Genomic DNA, 19819 nt, shown 5'->3' on the forward strand with positions numbered 1-19819 from the left:
AAAATATAATCAAAACAACCAAACTTCTTGATTGCGTCTGTGAGTCCCTTGACAGCCAGAGTGGCCTGGCAGGGTGCGAACTGGGCCAGGGACCGGGAAGGTCCAGGCTCAGGTCCCCGCTCAGCCCCCAAACTCCCTGGGAGACTCTGGGCCAGCCACTCCCTCTCCGCCCACCCTGCCTCGCAGGGCTGTTGTGCGGATGAAAGCAGAGCTTTTTCACTGCCTCTGGTTCCTCGCAAGAGGGAAGACGTTTGCATGCAAGTGCGACGCAGCAGCAGCAGCCGCGTTGTGCGCCCAGAAGTGGGAAGCCGGGCGCCTGCGGTGTCCAGGGCGGGGTTAGGTTTTGCCCCCTTTGGCCGGCATTCCTGTTGCGGCCCTCCACGCCTCACTTCCCCAGCACCTGCTGGCGACAGCCAGGCGGGACGAGCGAGCCGGGCGCGTGGGGCCAGCTCTGGGCTGCCCTGCCCCAGAGTGCGGCTGCCGGGTGGGTGGTCCAGGGCGAGGGGCCCGAGGCACCACCACTTCACTGCGCTGGCTGCACCGGATGCTGGCGTGCTTCCAGCCCCAAGCCTCAGGGACCGTCGCCCGCATCAGCCCGCACACGGTTCGGCAGAGGCCCAAGAGAGGGCCCCGTGCCAGGCTGGCTTTTCGGACGTCCCCGGAAACTTGACTCTCCTTGGCCGTCAGTTGCCATTACTTGAATGTGACTCTTACATGCCCCCCTGGCGGGCTGGTGTCCTGAAAGACGCGTCGGGCTTCCTGAAAGCCTCGCGAAGGCCCGGGCATCGAGCGAGGGAGGACTCGCTCCAGAGAAGGCTTCTCGCCTCTGTCTGTTCATCATTCCCTTCTACGCATGGAAGGCCTGTCGGGACGACGCTGCGCAGCAGGCCCAGCTCTGCCCCCAGGGAGCTGCTGAGGAGGATGCGCCCGAGCACGATCGGGGCCCAGCCAAGGGTCCTGAGGTCGGGACGGGTGCGGCGAGGCCTGCGCTTCGCCACCACGCGCCCGGAGGCCCCTTGTGATGTCAGATAACGAGAGGCCGCCGGAAGGGCCCAAACGTCCTCCAGACGCCGGAGGCCGGAGAGCTGGCCATCCCTCCCGGATGTGCGTCCGGCACGCATGCCCAGGGCCCCACCGCCTACGTTATCAAAGCCATCGAGGAAGGCCCCCATCCTGCAAGATGCCCCATGTTGGGGTTGACACACGGCTCCTTCCTTCGGCTGCGGGGCGCAGGGCAGCTTCTCCGGGACCGGATCCCACGAAACTTCAGGAGACCGACTTCGGAGCGGGTGTGTCCCGCACTGCAGAGCGAACAGCCCGCGGAAAACCAGGAGTGCTCCGCATTCACATCTGTGTTCCACGAAGCATGCCCAAGCAAACTAACCGCCAGCAGAGGTGTTAATCTGTTTGAAAGATGTCGTCCCTTGAACAGGATTAGCAGACTAGAAAACGATGACCCACTTTCCCCTCTGTGCAAAAGGAGAAGTAGGGCAGCCAAGCAGTCCCGGGATCGCCCGCACTCCGCGTTCGCCGTGTGGGTGATGTACGTGAGCGTGGAATGTGCTGATGCGATTTGTTGGTGGCAACTAGCTACTTATTGTTCCAAATATTTATTCTTGTTCTTCCCATAAGTGCTCAAGGCAGCTCACACAACCTCAATGAAAAACAAACTAAATCTGACACCAAACCGGTAAACATCACAGCCCGAAAGAGCTGGGGAGCGCCTTCCCTCCCCCCAGAGCCAAAAGGAGCCATCCTGAAGAGGGAGCCGCCAAGAAGCCCCTCGCGATCGACAAGCAACTTCCTCAGGAGGAGAAGCCGGAGCGAGCACGGCGCTTGAGGCACTCCAGAGACTGAGAGGCCCTTGCGGAGAGTGATGCGCGGCTTCTCGGTTCACCGCGTTCAGCTTACTTCTTTACTGAGCCTTCCATGAGGGAAAAGGGCAGACTTTGCGGAGGATCAAAGCAGCCCCGAATCAGGGGACCAGGAGAGAGGAGGGCTGGAGGGAATCAGGCGGGCCGTCCTGCTCAGTGCAGGACTCCAAGCTCACCCCCCCCCCCCCGACGGCTGCCTGGGTGCTTCTCGGGTGCCTCCAGTGCGAGAGAGCCCGCCGCCTCCCGTGGTCATTGGCTCCACTGCCCCACTGCTCCAACCGTCCAGAAATTCTTCCTGCTGTCCAGCTGGAACCTGGTGTCCTGCAGCTTGAGTCTGTTACTGCCTGAGCCCTGCTCTCTGGGGTGTCCAGGCAGAGATCCCAGCCCACCCCAGTGTGGCGAGCGTTCAAGCTCCTGAAGAGTGCTACCCGATCGCCTTCAATCACCTGAAGGCTAAGCTTGCCCACTTCTTTCCATCTGTCCTCACAGGGCTTGGTGTCCAGTCCCTGGCTCACCCTCGTTGCCCTCCTCCGAGCCCTTCCCACTCTGACGCCATCTTTCTCCAACTGTGCTGCCCACAACGGGCCGCAGACTCCAGGGGAGGCCAGTCCGGAGCAGAAGGGAACTGGCACTTCCCATGATTCCAAAATGACACTTTATTATTGCAGCCCAAAAGAGCACACCACAGTGTTGACTCATAGTCACCCTGTGAGCTACAACAATTCCAAGATCCTTCTTGCTTGCAGGACTGTTGAGTCAAGTATTCCCTGTCTTGTGACAACGATTTGGTTTCTTTCTCCTTGGTGCAGAACTCGGCGTGTGTCCCTGTGGAATCTCATTCACCCCAGAGCTTCAGCCGATCAGGATCGCCTTGAATCTTGTTTCTGTCTTCCAGGGTGTGGGCTCTTCCGTCCAGTTTTGTGTCCTCTGCTCATCTGATAAGCATCCCCTGCACTTCCCCATCCAAATCATTACGAAAAATGGCGAAGAGCGCTGGGCCCAGGACTGAGCCCTTCAGTGCCCCACTTTTCAGCCCTCCTCAGTTTGAGAAGGCGCCATTTCAGTTTGGGATGGAGATTTGAACCCAATCAGTTGACCCTTGACCCTTTGCCTGTCAATCTTGAGCTGCCATCCTACTCCATCAGCTTGTCCTTCCCCTTCTTCAAGAAGGTCATGGATCCTTTCTTTGGGAGAAGACGTCCCTGTATTAGAAAACGAGCGCTCCCGCCTCCACTTTGGCACCTGGGATCAGCTGGCCTCCTCACTGAAAAGCGGAGCCATCGTTTCTTTCCTCCGGCAGAGAAGGCTCTTCAGCATCCCTCGCCGGCCTCGGTTCACTCCCAGCCTCTGCCTCCCAGACCCCATTCTTGCATTTCTGTGCTCCCTGCCTGTGCTCTTCCTCCGTCGCCTGGCCTTCCCCCCTCTTCCTGGCCATGCCCTGCTTTGCTTCCAGGTCACCCACGAGCATTTTGGGAAGCCTCGGGGCCTCTTCTGCTGCCTTCTCCGCTTCTCCTTGCTGGAGCGCCCCTGCAGTTGCCACGTGCAGGCTGGCCACTCCCATTCTGCCCCCTAACCTTCTGTGTTCTGCCCAGGAGGCTCAGGGAGGCCTGCCTCAAGGAGTCCATCCCCCGAGCTTGAAAGTCCGTCGTGCTGCATGGGGGCAAGAGGAAGTCGTACGAGGGCGGGGAGGGGCTCACTTGCCACGTGGGGGGGGACGCTTCTTCGAGAGATGCTGCTGCGGCGGTCCATGGCCTTGGGGTGGCTTGCGAGGGGTGTCAGACTGCCCCTGGACGGAGGAGGCTGGGTGGGTGTCGTGAAGTCGCCCCAGGCCTTTGGGTCCCGACTCTCGTCTCCGAAGGGGCCGGGGGCCCGCTCCACGCAGCACCTTCTGGAGCTGCTGGCAGAAAGGAGGCATTGTTCGCAAGAGCATAATATGCATCAAACTGGATGACCTCATGGGCTGTAAGGGAAGCCCTGGAACGGAGGCAATGGCGCAACGGGAAGGCCATCGGCTCGGCTCGGGGATTCAGAACAAACCGGCTTGCTGCTCGCGTCAGCTGGAAAGAGGCGGTTGACTGCACAGTGACTTCTCAGCCCGATGTGGAAGGCAAGTTCAGCTCTGGCTTCCACAAAGTGGGGTTTTTCTCTCAGGAAAAGGGCTGCACGAGTAGGAGAGGCCCTTTCTTACCCACGGCACTCTCGCCTCGAGGATTCGTTGAACGTGGTGCTCCTGAAGGTAATGCAGCAGTAACGCCAGTCCTGTTTGAAGTGGAGCTGCGGAAATGAACGGGGCTCGAGCGGAAGGAACCCTGCATGCCGCGCGCTGTCCCGCTGCCTCCGGGCATTTCAGGCATTATCCAAAGAAGTTCGAATGTATCTTCACCAAGTCCAGCACCTAAAATTTTAAATTCCTGACTGAATGTTCATCCAGTGCCACCCGCCACGCCCCCAGCGTTTGCCGAAGCTCAAGACGGGCCTGCCCAAGCGGCCCCGCTCCGCGTGGCTCGGCAAGAAGCCCCGGCTGGCCGGCTGGCGCGGAGGGCACCTGCGGGGCCCGTGCACGTGCCACCCTCGCCTGCCCCGAGGCCCCCCCCCCGCCCTCCCCAGCCATTCCCCGAGGGCGGGAAGGCCGCCGTGTGGGGCCGGCAGGGCCACGTGCCGGTTGAAGTCCCGCCTTTTGTTCTTGCAATGGCACATACAGGAACAGGCAGAGAGGGAAACGCACGGAGGAAAATCCCTCTGCGAGGAAACCGGAAGAAGCCGCTTGCGCAAAGCGCCGGGTTGGATTCCAGAGGCAGAGAAGGCCACCGCCCTGGACGGGCTGGGCAGACCGCCAGGATCAGAGCAACGCCAAGGCCGGAGAGCAACGTGGGCTTTCCCGGCACGAGCGGGCGCTGCAGTGCGGGCACTGATGCGCCGTGCCTGCGGGGTGGAGCGCATGGGGAGAACCGCCACCGCACCATCTCCCAAATGCTCCCTTTGGCCGCTCTCCTGCCCCACAGCCCGAGGCCTGGCCCGTGGTGGGGACGATCCGTGGGGCAGCGACGCATTAGGGGCAGGCCTTACGAGAGAATCCGTGGGCGCTGCACAGGGAGGAAGAGCCGCTTCCGGGCGGCTCCAGCCACCCACGACGGGGCTGGGCTCCTCTCAGGCCCCGTTGCCATGCCCGGCAGGCCGGTCCCCCTCCTCTTTCGCCTGGGCCCTGAGCGGGAGGGCCTCCACGCCGCATCCGGGCGCAGTGGCCAGGCAGCACGCCTGCGGGGCTCCCCTGGCAGCCCCTCAACCCGGCAGCCGGCCCGCCAGGCACCTTCTAATATCGCAGAAGGCAGGGGGAGCGCTTCTGGACTGCAGAAGCCTCTTCCAAGCAGGACGGGCAAGAGCCGCTCTGAACTGGGGCAGGCAGGCGGAAGGGCTCCCGATGTCCTGGCCTTGGGGTCGGCTGGCCAGGGCCCCCAAGAGCCGGAGCCCTGCCTTCTGCTTGCCTGGCTCCCGTCGCCAGCCTGCCAGGAAGTGAGCCGCTCGCCACGATGTTTTTTCAGCCTTGGTACAGGCAGCTTCCGGCCAAATCCTCGCGTTACTCACAGCTCAAGAATGCTTGGCAGGGCAAGGCGGTGCAGGACTGCAAGGAGTGCGGAGAGGCCTCCTGCTCGCTCTCGGCCTCATTCTCCTCCCTCTCCCTGCTTTCCTCCAGCCCCGGGGGACGGATGGGTGGGACGGCTGTCTTGCTGAGGCAGCGCAGCCCGCTGGGAAGGCGTCCAGTGCGTGGCCAGGCCCCCGTGGGTCTCCGGTGCAGCCAGACTGCGAAAAGAGGCCGGCTGTGCCTGACTGAAACTCCCCCTTAACATTTTAATTCAAACCCAAAACAGCTAATGGCCATGACGACAACCAAACCCCAGAGGGGTGTCCCAAAATCACCTTTCAAATGGAGCGACAATATCTTGCATCTCTCCATCAGACAGGCTACATTCGTGCCATCGTTTCCCCGAAACTCTCTTTCCCGTTATTTCAAAAGCTACACTTTCCTTCAGGCACCTTCGCCTCCCATTTTTCAGCTCAGAGATGCACAAGTGAGTGCATCAAGGGGGAGAGCTTTCGGGAAATACATCAGTGCTCTCTGTCGGAAAATAACACTTAGGAAACTGCGCTTCTGCTGCAGCCCTTCCACGAGGAAGGCTTTGCGCTGGAAGCGGCTTCCCCGCAGCTCGAGAGCAAGAATGGAAAGTGTGCTGTCACCACAAAACTCGAAGTGAGGGCAATGATGTAAATCCCCCCAAACCAGCCTTTGTCCAGTCAGCACCGGAGTTTAACCGCCCTTTTGAAAATGCAACTAGTTCTCCTAAACTGGAAAAACATTTCAGACAAGCGCGAGATGCATTTGGCGAGGCGAGAGGCTCGAAAGGTTGCCGGCAAGGTTGGACCAGAGGGAAGTTCTTCATGCATAAATAGAAGGGGCGGCTGTCTCCTCTCTTGCAGAGCTGCCCAGCTGCAAGCAACAGCAAGTGCTCTGGACGCATCAGGGCCCCAGGGACAGCCTAGTAAGTGTGAAATATTTCTATGTACTGCTAATGCATTGTGCGACTCTTGGAGCTGAAAGGCTCGAGTATGCTCCCTTCCTAAGCCACGAGAGCTTTTATAGAACCAATGAAAGGTAACTCTTTAACATGATAATCTGATAACTGCTAATAGTTTGTCCTTACGTTATTCTGATACCTTGCAAAATGCTCTTTTCCTGATTCCTGTAAGATGAAATACAGCAGCTAAGTAATTAATTAAATCAGCAGGGTACTGAGTGGGCATTCAGTGCTGTGCCATGCAGGAGATTTTAAATTCAAGTTAGAAAGGAGGAAGTTCTCATGTCAGGGCAAAACAACAACATACTTCAACATTTAAAGCACAAACGGAAACATTTGCTGAGATAATTAAGCCAAAATGTGGTTGCAATAAGCTTAAAAAGAAAAAAATTCTGCAGAAGCACATCAGCAGAAACATGTTTTCTTTTCATTAAGGAAAATGTGCAGGAAGTCCGGCATGCAATTTTAAATTGTGTTGTGCAGAAACATGTAGGAAAGTCTTATAACCACGTGGTTAACGCAGCAAAGGCTTCTGGCAGTGCACTCTCCCTGCTCAGGACTTAAACGACAACAAGCATCTCTTTGTGTGACTTGTGAGAGATTCTGTGTCTTTTCTCGCTGTCGAGGTATGGCACGCGCAGGAGGTTCCCGCAGCTGGGTCGGAATCGTCACCACGCTGCTCCTTTCCGTTCCGAGCGGGGTCACCGGCTCGCCTCTGGAGGACGACCCCATCTGCGCGGCCGAGGATCTTGCGACGTACAGCATCGCTTTCACGGGGAAGTGGAGCCAGGCGGCCTTCCCCAAGCAGTACCCGCTGTACAGGCCCCCCGCGCAGTGGTCGTCCGTCCTAGGTAAGTGGCGCTCGGGCGGAGCGGAGCCAGCTCGCCCCACACAGCCCGCCGCTCTTCCCTCCGCCCTCAGCGCGGAGCTGCGACTTCATTCCGAGGCAGAGAGACAAGGCGGGCCAGGCCTGTGCAGCGAGGCAACGCTGGTCCCGTCTTCCAGGCAGCCCCCGCGACTGTTTCCAATTGACTGCAGCTGCAAGGAACAGCATACCGAACATCTTCGAGCACTTCGGACAAAGAGGAAAGGAGCAGCCGACAGTAAACGAGGCCGTAAATCCAAAGCAGATGTGCGCTCACTGCCGTGTCTTCCCTGTCACAGGCGTGGCCCATAATTCTGACTACAGCATGTGGAAAGCCAGCGAGTATGCCAGCAACGGCATGCGCGACTTTGCTGAACGAGGCGAGCCCTGGGCACTGATGAAGGAAATAGAAGCCGCGGGAGAAAAAATCCAGAGCATCCACGGCGTCTTCTCGGCTGCGGCCATCCCCTCTGGCACCGGGCAAACCTACACCGAATTTGAAGCGCACTCAAGACACCCCCTGGTGAGCAGGGTCTCTCCCACGCACGAGCAGGTGCCATGGCGGGGGTCTCCCTGGAGGCCCTCCGAGCCCGTCACTTTAAAGGAATGCCGTCCAGGGTGCACTTTGCCTAAGCTTGCACATGCCTAAAATTTTGGGAGGAGGGAGGAGATGCTGCCGCAGGGGCTCCAGGGAGGGGCGTGTCCTTCCGTGGCGTGGCATGGAGCTCTCCGAAACCAGTCCAAGCCGTCGGGGGCCTGTGCCCGTGCAGGCAGAGCCGCCTCGCTCTGGGGAAAGGAGTGGGAGGGGGCTGCTCTTTCAGGACCCCCTCGTGGGAACAGGGCCACCCGTGCTCTGGAGGGGTGAGGGGCCTTCGGGACGGGAGGGGAGCCTCACTGGCCCCATCCTCGGCCCGGGGGGGGGGGGGGGAGAGACCGGCTGCCCCGCGGGGGGTCTCCGGCATCCGCCGCCTTGCCCTCCCCGCCGAGGGCAGAGCCAGCAGCTTCCCCAGAGTGGGGGTGGGGGGCTTCCACTCCGGAGCCAGACTCCGCCGGGGCGGACCGTCCTCCGGAGCTTCAGCAGGAGGCTTCCGGGGCCCACGCCCTCCTGCAGCCGGCTGAGCCTCCCCAGCGGCACTGCGCTCGGGGTGGGGCGGAGGGGGGGGGGCAGCGCACGCCACCTGCTGCCTGCCCTGTTGATGGCATTTAAAATACCGCTGGTAAAGAAACGCGTCGCTTGATTAGTTGCAGAGCCCTCTTCAGTTGCGCTGACTGACCGAATCGATCGATTAAAGGTGAAACCCCCATAAGAATGGATGCGTCGCTGCAAGTCAATGAAAAATCTGGGTCCGTGGCGGCCCCAGAGTTTCATACGACTTCTTAGGAGGCTGCTAAGTTCAAAGCATAATATGGCAATAGTTCAAATCATATCTTAATTGCCATAAACCACTTTGAATGGCATAGCAAAGCATTATATGCATCTTATCATATAAAAATAAAGACAGATTATTTTCATCCCAAAATATGTAATATTTCCAGAAGATTGATTCACGGGTTTATGGACATCAGTACTTGCGGCACACTAACCTCCTCAGCACGGGCCCTGCCTCAGCCGCCGCCTTCTCGATTATTAGGTGTCTCTTGCGGTACGGATCGTGCCCAGCCCGGACTGGTTTGTGGGCATCGACAGCGTAAACCTGTGCGACAAAGATCACTGGAAACAGCAACTCACGCTTGAGCTGTTCCCGTACGACGCCGGAACCGACAGCGGCTTCACGTTTTCTTCCCCAAACTTCGCCACCATCCCACAGGAGACGGTGACACCGGTGAGTTTCTGCTGCCCACCCACGAGCCAAGTGCGTTGCTTCATTTTTTTAAAATTGTGAGCATCATTACAGACGTATCTGTGATGGGTGCAAACTGTTGCAGGATGGCTGCCGTTCCCTTCTGGATCTACCACAAGGAGATTTTAAGCTTTTGCTGGCCTTGGTTCACCAGGGCTTGCCTTGTCATCCAAACCTGGAAAATGGGGGCTATTTTTCGTGGGAACAAGCTAGCTTTAAGCCATGGAGCTGGTTTATATCATGGGTTTTTCAACCCATGTTCAGCAATGGCACCTGTGGATGCCAGTGGAGAGTGCCATATTGTGTGAACCCAGTGAGCAAGGGTTGTGTGAAGGTTATATGAAGTAACCCATGTCCTGTTCCTGGTAGGCAGAGATGCAGTATAATAAATTCTCCCACCTATTAAAGTCCACTTAATTTTTACAGTATCAGGCCAGCTGGGATGCATTTTCATTAACAAGCTTAACCTCAGCAAAGATCTCAGCATTCAGACTTCTGTGCACACAAACGGCCAAAGAAGGAGTTCCTCACTGAAGAAATTGAGCAGCCTGTCGGCACACAACCGAGCACCCGCTTCCCATAGAGTTCATTTTCTTGTCTTGTTTTCCAAGCAAGCCCATGCCGTGTGTGTTGTAACCCCTCACCTAACTGGGGTGGTGCATTTTCATTAAGGCCTGAGCCTTAATCAAGGCAAACTCACCCGGTTTCCTTCTGCAGAGCCAGATGGATGGAGTTTGGTTGCAGCTTTTACAGTATGCTTTACGGTTGGTTCCATCAATCCAATACATAAATAATAAATGAATCACTGTTCCCCATTCTTGCCCCTAGGGCTTTTTGAAACCCCAAACTAGCCCAGCTAGAACAGCTGGAGTGAAAGAGCAAACATCTGGAGCACAGGGGGTTTCAATGGGATGCAGAGGCTGAAACCCCAGGCGAGCTCATGTGACCTTTTGCTGCAGGTCCCACTTCAGACACTCGGAAATAACAACCCTTTTTGCATTTTGGTCAACAGATCACTGCTTCCTCTCCGAGCCACCCAGCAAACTCCTTTTATTACCCCAAGCTTAAAAATTTGCCCCCGATTGCCCGAGTAACCATGATAAAACTCAAAAAGAGCAAACTGGGTTTCCCCATTCCACAACACAATGTGACAACAACGGACAATGAAATCGACGATTCTGTCTCAAGTAAGTGCTTGATGCTCGGCCGGGGGCTCCTGCATGCCACGTTTTGGGTGCATGTGTGAATGGTGATTGCACAAATTCTTTTCTTAATCCAAAGCTTGCTTGCTCTTAGAACTCTCATTTTTCTTTAAAAAAATGCATAGCAGTAACTGAATTTACATTGCATATGAAAGTTTTGAAATATCTATCTATCCATCCATCCATCTGAATCTCCAGAAACAGCACTTTAGATAAGAGCTCACAAGCAACCCTGTCGTCATTGCAGGGTTGTCCATAGTTCACAAGAATTTGCGGGCGGGCGATGCGTCGCGTGGTCGTTCAGCTCTGGGGGACAGGGCTGATGGCTGACCCTGGAAAGTTCTAGCCCACTTTTTATTCCAGAGAGCAGCTCAGCTGGAGTGGAGAGACCACGAGGGGCGAGGGAGCAGGGCTGGGCCAGGCCAAGTGGCGTGGAGCTGGAGTGCCCAGCGGGAGCCCTGGGTGATCCGGGATCTCTGCGTAGCGAGGCTACCTGACTGCAGGCGGCCCCGAGCTTGGCCGCAGCCTCCCCCTGGGGCTGCCGTTGTGAGGATGAACTGGAGCTCCGCGAGCCGCCGTGGGCCCCATAGTTCCACCAGGCAGCTCCAGTGCAGTGGCTCGTCCCTTCCGGCTGGCCTGCTCGCTCGCTCATGCGCAGAGCGGAAACAGCGGGGAGGCGCTCGGCTGCTCTCCGGGGTGAGGAATTGGAGGCAGAATCCAAAGCAGGCTGGATGGGCCTGCGTGTGGAGGCCACTGTGTCTGCGGTTTGGTCCCTGGAAGGCCCCACAGCGGCTGTGGCAGGAAGCGCCTTGCTCCAGCCGTGACCCTCCTGCGTGGCGGCAGCCTGGCCACTGCACGGACCACCACAATATTAGACACGGGGCTTCCCTGGGCACCTCAGCTGTTGTCAGATCCCTTCACTGCTTTGCCGTCTGGACGTTTTTCCTTCAGGGAGCCCAGGGTGGCTTCACAACCCTCTCGCTCCTTTCCTTTCATCGTCAAAGCAGCCAAATGAGGCAGATCGGGCTGAGCCTCTGCACCTGGCCATGTTCCCCTGGGAACTCTGTGGCCAAGCAGGGCGCGGACCTGGCCAGAGGTTCCAGCGAGCGCCAACCCGGGTCCCACCTGTTCCAAGGCTTCTGAGTGAAACCGGCCAAACAGAAAACCGCTTGCCAGCCCTTAAGCCTCTTCACCAGCCCAGTTCGAAGCCCTCGTGCTCACCTCAGAAAAGCAAGCCAGGGCCCAAGCCGCACCCAAGCAGCTGCCTCTAGACCAGGGATGGCGAACCTTTTAGAGACCGAGTGCCCAAACTGCAACCCCAAACCCACTTATTTATCCCGAAGTGCCAACTCTACAATAAAACCTGAAAACTGAGGTTTTAATTTAGAAAAAACACCTCACAGCCAGCCCAAGCAATGCCTACATATCCCTGGCAGCGCACTGACCGGCCATGCGAAAGCCAGGGACGAGCCGCGGCTGGTGAGTCGCGGCTCGGGACGTCATCGCCTGGCGCCGCTACTCCTGTCCGAGCGTGCGCACGGCCGCACGTGCGCTGTTATCCGGCGCTCGGCTGCTGGCGGTGCTGGGGGAGCTGGCCCACGTGCCGCCAGAGGGGGCGCTGCGTGGCCGCTGCGGCACACGTGCCGTCGGCTCGCCACCCCTGCTGCAGACCAACCTGGACGCCACTTTCAGGCCTCCGCTCTCCCTTTGCCTGCTTAGAGACGTCCGTCCCACCTTTAGAAATGAACGGTGTTCGTTCTGAAGGCAGGATGCAATAAAAGGAGTTCAAGCAAGTATAATTTAGCAAATATATACAAGGCAGTCTAATCTTTCCATTTCTGTTCTTTTAAATCGGCTACCTTGTTTTAAATCTCTGCACTGTGCTTAGGTTTTGCTTTGGCTTTCAGTTTTCATTTGTCCTGTAGCTGTAAAGGGTGATATGTTATGGTGTTGTATTTTAGGGTTTTAATCGTGGTGAGCCAGGCATTGGGCATTGTGCAGCACAGGAAAGAATGAAGGAATGGTTAAAACTAAGGGCAGAATCTAATCAGACCACCTTCTGAACTTGCCCATGTGGGATTCCCATTTATGAGGCCGACAGGGGGTGAGCAGGGGATCCACAAGATCCGAGGGCCACCACGAGGCTGCTCAGCACTCAAAGGCCGCCCTGCAGGAAGTCTAAACACTCGAACCAGCCGAAGGGGGTGGGTGGCGGCGGGGGGGGCGCTTCAGTGGGGGCTTGTGGGGGCTGACCTCTTTCCAGCAGCCGATGGACGCTTCTAAGACCTCGGCCAGCCTCCTCGCCCGCCGCCAAAGCTCGAGCCAAGCACTGCCGGCGGAGGCCGCGAGCGCCGGGGCCCGTCGCTCTTCCAGGCGCTGCACGCCGCGGGACCGGGCGCAGGCAGCACGAGGGCCGGGGCCGCACCGAGGCCGGCGTGCAGTGCCCCGCGGCGTGACCCGAGCGGCCCTCCCGCGTCTCTCTCCCCGCAGAAACGCCGCTGGACTGCGAGGCGTCGCCCTGGTCGCCGTGGGGCTTGTGCCGGGGCCCCTGCGGGCGGGCGGGCGCCAAGCGGAGGACGCGCTACGTGCGCCTGCAGCCCGCCAACGGCGGCGCCCCCTGCCCGCCGCTGAGCGAGGAGGCCGAGTGCCAGCCGGGCCGCTGCCCCTGAGGCCGCGCGGGCGCCGGACGGGCGGGCGCCGGGCCGGCGTGCCGTGGATCGGGGCCGGCGCGAGGCTGCCCGCCGTCGGACCGAGGAGCCTTCCTGCAGCGCCCCCTGGCGGCAGGCGCTCGAGCAGGCGCGTGGCTCGGCGGCCAAACCCCCGTCTCTGCGCGCAAGCCGCCCCTCTGCTCTCGCAGGATCAGACCGCGCCTTTTGGGAAAGCGTTCGTAGCCGCTGCGAGATATTGCTGTCTGTCGCGCTGAATTATTTGCTTAGAATGTACTGGGATGTATGCTGTGCTCCTTGCAAAACCAAAACGAAACAAAGCAAAACAAAACAAAACCCAGACGCTGCAGCTCGCCGGGAATAAACTAGCGAAGGCGCTTGCTGGGACGACGTGTGCAGGCCTGTCCTTCGCCCACTCGCACACAAGCAGCGTGTGCCCTTCCTCCTCTCCAGTTTCCTCCCTTACCTCTTTGTGTACACAGACCATGGTTTGCCTTTCAGTTAGAGCTGGAAACCATGACTCTGGTGCGCCCGCAACTGGAGTATTGTGCTCAGTTTTGGGCCCCTCATTACAGAAAGGATATAGCCAGGTTGGAGTCAGTGCAGCGCAGGGCCTCAAGGTTGGTGGCCGGTTTGCAGGGGATGGGGAACGAGGTGAGACTGAGGGAACTGGGTCTCTTCAGCCTGGAGAAGAGGAGTCTCAGAGGGGATCTGTTGGCGACATGCAGGTAAGTGAGGGGGTGTCACACGGAGATGGGTAGAGACCTGTTCTCCCCTGCAGAGGAAGGCAGGATGCGCTCCAACGGAGCAAAGCTCAGGGAACCCAGGTTCACTTGGGATGCCAGGGAGCACTTCCTGACAGTCAGGACCCCGAGGGTGTGGAATGGGCTTCCCCGGGAGGTGGTTGAGGCCCCATCGGTGCGGGTGTTCAAAGATAGGCTGGACGTCCACATGGTAGGCATGTTGTGAGCGGAGCCGGCTGGAGCCGGGGGTCAGACTAGATGGCCCTGGAGGCCCCTTCTGACTCACTCTGTTTCTGTGTTTCTGTGCTTGTATTCAGTCCCCCATTCCATAACCATTGAATGAGGGCAACTTCTCAATACTTAAAGCCAGAATGTTATAGCAAATGCATGTTTGCATCACCTGGGAGTCCTGAAAGTGATTGGCATTGACACCAAACTAAAGCCAAGCAAAGCAGCACACGGGGAATAGGAGCACCCATTCCCTCCCTTTCTTTGTACACGTGGAGAAACAGGGTTGCCACTCATCTCTCAGGATGGGATTCGCACGTTCGGACAGAGGCCATATCTAAACGCCCCCTGGGCTGGCAGAGCCGGCCAGCAAGAGGTATTTGTGGGGGGTCTGTTCTGGAACCACGACTGTGCCTGGGCAAACCTGTGCCCACTCCCACAGAAAAGGACAGGATGCCTTTGCGGAAAGGAAACGGGCACTGTCCCTGCCGGGCACACGTGCACAACGCCGGCTGTCCTGGCCTTGTGGCCTCTCAAGTCGGGCCTCGTGCTTCTTTAGCGTGGGCCCCCACTTGACCAGATGGCCGGAAGCCGAGGGAAGCCGCGACGGAAAAGAGGAGCGTGACTTCAGACCGTGTGGACGCCCGCGTCAGTTCCTTGGCCAAGGCTGGCGAGGGGAACAGCTGTGCTTCCCGATCCTCCGCTTAGACAAGACCTGCATCTCCTGCGAGCCCGCACTGCCCAAAGGACATCACGATGCGCCTTCAGCCACGCTTCTCCTCACGACAGATTAGCCCGTATGCAGCCACACCAGCGTGCGCTGAGTGTTAGTGAGCACACAGGAAGTTTCTCTGCTTCACTGGTGCATGCAGCATCCAGATTTTAAGAGCGCTATCCGCCCCTCCTGAGCTGGGTGCCAGCAGCCCAGCTGGGGGGTACCTGTGGCGGGCTTCTGTATTGGTCTGCCACACTGGGGCTGGGGAGGATTCCCACCGCAGGCCAGACGGACCGGACAGTTGCCTTCCTGTGCCGCGTGTGGCCGCGCTTGCTTCCTCAGCCTGTCAGAACTGCAGCTCACCTGCTCCCTCCCGGGTTCTGGTGTGCTGCCCGTCTGTTTCCCTCCCTGCAGCAGGGATGTTCTCCAGAGGATTCCATCCAGCATCCAGAAATATCACCTGATGACTTCTGGGCTCCTTCGACTCAGCCTGGAAAAATGGCGGGCTCCGTGGAGGCTTTTCCTGCCTCGACAAAACAAGGCCGGGGTTGTACTTCTCAGCCTGACCTTTCTGAAGCACCCATTCGCACCTTTTTAAAGCAACTCCCAGTAAGCGTGGAGAGCAAAAATATTCGGCATGAGGTAGAATGAACTCATTGTAAGTCACGGTCTCGCATTCCAGCTGGGGAAACAATCCGAACATGCGCTACCCAACTGTAAAAATAAAGGCCATACGTGCATTTGGGAGGGCCGGAGAGCTTCAGCCGAGTGTCCGTGCAGCAGAGCGGCTGGCCTCACACGCGGGCAGGGCGGGGCACTCCAGCCACGCTCGCCCAGCCGCAGGCCTGACGGGCCGGGCCCGGACGGCCGCCTGCTCTTCGGTGTCAGGACCACACCAAAACTGATGCCGATTTACAGAGGTTCTTCCTAAGCGGCTTTCCCAGCTTGCACAAATATGTACAGGACAACTTCTGAAAATTGAAATATCCCTAAGTAAAGATAGGAGGCCATCGGCCTGTGCCACGTTGCTCTGAATCCTGCAGAAATGCCCACCCTGTGCCTCGGTGCTGGAATGGGCTTTTTTCTATATGAGTCTTTAATTCTGGTTTGAGTTCTGTGGAGCAAACGCAAATGATTTTTATTGTTTTGAATGTTAATCGACAAGTTGCTGTTGTTATCATTTGAGTTGCATTCAAGCTCCACATTTTTCCTCTTGCCAGCAACGCAACATGGCCCCCCATGGAGCTCCACGTTCTCCCCACAGGGGGGCGACTGGCCAGGGGCCCCCCAGTGGCCAAGCAGGGCTCGGATCCAGGTCCTCTGAACCCCAGCCCCGCACCCCAGCCGGCACGCCACACCCCCGAGAAGACCACCCATGCCCTTGGGGCTTGGTGCACCAGCAAGAGGGGTCCCCGTGATTCCAGAATCGCGGCTTGTCCCGGCGGGGCAGCCTTCCCCTCAAAGGATCAGCTTCGCCTCCTGCACGTATTCCCAATCCCAAGCTGCACGGCTGCCCCGCCAGTCTTTTCCCCAGGTTGACCAGCTCCCCAGCTCCGGCCTCCCCGGACAAGGACACAGCGCCCCAGCTGGCTTGGGGCGCTCTCCGCGTGGGGCTGCCTCTGAGGCTGGCCTGGGAATTGGGATCTGTCCCGCCGCCCCAAAACGCAAGCCAGCTCGCTTCTCCTGAGCTGATCTGCCAGCCGCAAAGCCTCACCCTGCCTGGCCCAGGAAGTGCCGCCACAGCACCCCCACGGTGTGCGTGCCGTGGCCAGTCACCGCTTCCCACAAGCAGCACTTGACCCCCAACTTTGCACCCTCCGGCTCTTTTGCACCATCACTGCCACCGGCCTCCAGCCAGCCATGCCCTTTGGGGGATGCTGGGAATTGTAGTCTGACACCCTTGAAGAGCACCAGGTTGGGCAAGGCTGAGCTGACCTGCGACGAGGCCCCAAGGCTTCAATTTTAGGGCAGCTTTTTCCTTTCAAGCAAGTAGATTGTTTGTTTAAATAAAAGCAGCCAATGGATGCGAGGATTCACTGAGATGTGTTAAAATTTGGAGTGACCTTTCCTTCATCTGCAACTGACCTTGAACAAAATCAGTGCTTTAAGAAACCGGAGCACCCAGAAATATAACTAATGCTGTGATATTAAAGCTGACTGACTTACAATAGGCACTTTAGGATAAAAAAGCATTAAAAGACCTTTCGCAGTGGGTAAGTTATAGCTAATCAGTGAGCATATACAGGAACTGCTTGTCCAAAAATTTACTGTGTGCTTGTTTGCCATATAAACACACATCTTTGGGCTGTTATGGCTCAATACCAACTCCTGCCATTTTCAGTTTGTTATTTTTCATTGGTACAATAATTAAAACTGTATTTACAAATACATTATTGTTTGCAATTATATAGTCAGAATTGCTTCCAGTAATGCAATTCATTCTGGTTTTAAATCCCCCTGTTTATGGAACCCCTCATCTTGCAGGATATGCATTGCAAGAACAAAACGCCTGCGAGGTCTGTTTGGCGAAGAAAGAAGTCGTCGGCTGGCTTTCCGTCTAGGAGAAGCGCACCCGTGGGAAGGCACACACCCCAGTGAAGCACCGGGCTCATTTAAGGGCCGTTTTCAGAGGACCCTTTCTTATCTTAAAAGACCCAAAGGGGCCCTTCCTGATTTCGGTGGAGACCAGCACGCACCCAGATGCACGCAGGCTCCTTATGCAGGCCGGTCCCTTCCCCCCCCCACATCTGGGGCAGCCTTCCCCAGCCTCGCCCTCCCTCCCCAGATGCTTTGGACGGCAGCTCCCAGCACTCCCTTGCTGGCTGGGGCTGATGGGCATTGAAGCAGGGTGCAGGCCAGAGCGAAGGAGGCCAGGGGTTGAGCCAGGGAGACTCTTCCCTCTGTGAGTTTAAATGGAAGGCCCGGCACGGTGCGTTGCGGTACAGGAGTGATAGTGGAATCTCTTTCGTGACAGGTGAGATTTGGGGACGGGGTTAACACATAGAAGCCTGGGAGCCAGGCAAGGGACTGTGGGGGGCACATGGACTTCCCCTGCAGCTACAAACCCCTTCCTGTCCCCCCAAATGTCAAACAGGGATCTTACGGTTCCAGTTTTGCAACTTGGTGTGTCTTGGTGTGTCACGAGCAGCTCCCAACCTCATTCCCCCGCTTCTTTCCCCCTCGCCCCCTTTTCTGTCATCTTTTCACTCACGTTCTTGGCAAGCTCCCAACCCTCCAGACCTACGTCAGGCTGAAAGCTTTCTGAAAGAGAGTCACCTTTGCCTGCCAGTGGAAGGCGAAAAGAGGAAGCCAGTCCTGGGGGCTCTTAGGGGAAGCTGTCAAGAGTCCAGACCGGGCCTCTCCACCCGTGTCTCCCTCCTTTTCCCTTCTCTGAAGACTGAGAGGCTTTTGACAGCAGCCTCCTTGCACATTAAAGCAAACCAACCGGGATTGGTGCTGGGATACAGAAAGGCCAAGACAAGAAACATCTGTTACGTGAGCAAGCCTGCTCATCTGGGGCTGAGAACTGCTCCAGCTAGAAGTTGATCCTGAACCGAATCACACACTTCCTTTCTCTGCCAAACGGTGTTGGCTCCACCTTCAGTGACGTTCATGCAGCTTGTGGAACCGCCCTCTTCTCTGGGCAGTGGTGCTTCTGTTTGAAGCTGGGTCAGTGGTGAGTACCACGGAAGAGAGCTCATCACTGCAATCTATGCAGAAGGCATCCTGATAAGATGCCATCCTAAATGTTCATCCATTCATTCGTTATAGTTATAATCCTCCCCCCGCCCTGCAACTTCCAGAATCCTTCTTCTCTCCATCCATCCTTACAACATGCCTGGGAGGGAGCCAGAGTGGGACTGCCGTGAGCTTGGCGGCTGTGCGAGCAGTAGGACCAGGCCGCCCCAAGCCACAGCCCAGCACCAACCAGCACATCGCACCGACCGTTGCTGCTGAGAGTAGTAGCGCTGCCGTCCTGTGCATATTCCCTTAAGGTCAGTCTCACTGTGGATTATGAATTACTTCTGGTAACATGCAGAGTATCAGACTGTAAAAACATCAAATGAACAGGATGTGCCATTCCCCATTTTCAACATGGTATGTTTCCTCTCGGAATAAAATTATGTGACACAGATGGGACACCAGAGGGCGCCACATCACCGAAAAATCCATCGCTTGGCAGACCTCCGCTTAAAGTTCAAAGCTGCAAAGCTGAGTTTCAAGTTTCCCTGTCTGTGCTTTGGAGTGATATGGAAAACCTTTAGTTTTATGTCTAGAAAAATGGCAACCAAAGCCATATAATTTATGGGCTTCTATCTAGATATAATCACGTGGAGAGTAAGCGCACCTAGACACATCGGCCTTCCTTTAGTCCTGACTAGTTTAAGTCCTGCTGCTCTGCACGGCCCTCGTGATCTTGGAACGCGGTTCCTTGCTTCGCTCTCCCGCTATTCCTCCCAGGTGGAGGGACTCCAAAACGCGCACCAAAGCTATCCAGCCTCAGATGCCTCCTCGTCCACTACGGCGGGGGAACCAAGACAAGGTTCGTGGGACCGCAGGAATGTGGATTTGCTTCTCGCTGGCAAGGCGGTGCCTGGCGTGGCCCAGGGCTCCTCCTGCCACCCTCCTTCGCTGTGGGTTGCCTGCGACCTTCCTCAGTCCCACCGCCCAGGACTGCTCCCTGTCAGCTGCAGCCCCTCGCGGCTGAGGACGCTGGGGAGCGCTTGAGCCCCACGGCTGAGATGGGCTGCAGCCCCCTTTCCTGCTGCAGAAGGAAGTGCCGACTGGGGCAGGTTCGTCATCTGACTGCCCCCGAGTGCATCTTCTCATGCCGCCAACCTGCACTGCCTCCCCCCCATCTTAGCCCCATGTTTGCCGTCCGCCACCTTCCGCCCACGATCTTGTTCGCTGCTCGCATGCACATTTCGACAGCTCCTTTGGGTGGCAGCAGAAGCTCGCAGTGGGGCTTCCTTATCACAGGGTTAGTCTTGTGCTTCTGAATCACTTGAGACGCCCTGTAGATTTGAGCCTGAAAGGGCACGGGAAGCTGTGTTCAGCCGTCACCAAAGCACTCCAAACCCCCGTCGGGCAGCGTTTGCCTGCAGCCCGTCAAG

At 57.5% G+C, this 19819-nt stretch overlaps 1 protein-coding gene across 1 annotated transcript; it reads left to right on the forward strand.

Annotated features, from left to right (window-relative positions):
* The first annotated feature begins 6374 nt into the window (after positions 1-6374).
* On the forward strand, positions 6375-13022 carry SPON2 (spondin 2). The gene is made up of 6 exons (XM_044448235.1): positions 6375-6409; positions 7072-7296; positions 7610-7833; positions 8942-9133; positions 10164-10338; positions 12844-13022. Exons 2-6 carry the CDS (start codon positions 7074-7076, stop codon positions 13020-13022), a joined length of 993 nt encoding a protein of 330 aa, XP_044304170.1. The 5' UTR covers positions 6375-6409; positions 7072-7073.
* The last annotated feature ends 6797 nt before the right edge of the window (positions 13023-19819 follow it).

Source organism: Varanus komodoensis, unplaced genomic scaffold (assembly GCF_004798865.1).
Source record: "Varanus komodoensis strain SLA01 unplaced genomic scaffold, ASM479886v1 scaffold54, whole genome shotgun sequence".
Taxonomy (NCBI): Eukaryota; Metazoa; Chordata; class Lepidosauria; order Squamata; family Varanidae; genus Varanus; species Varanus komodoensis.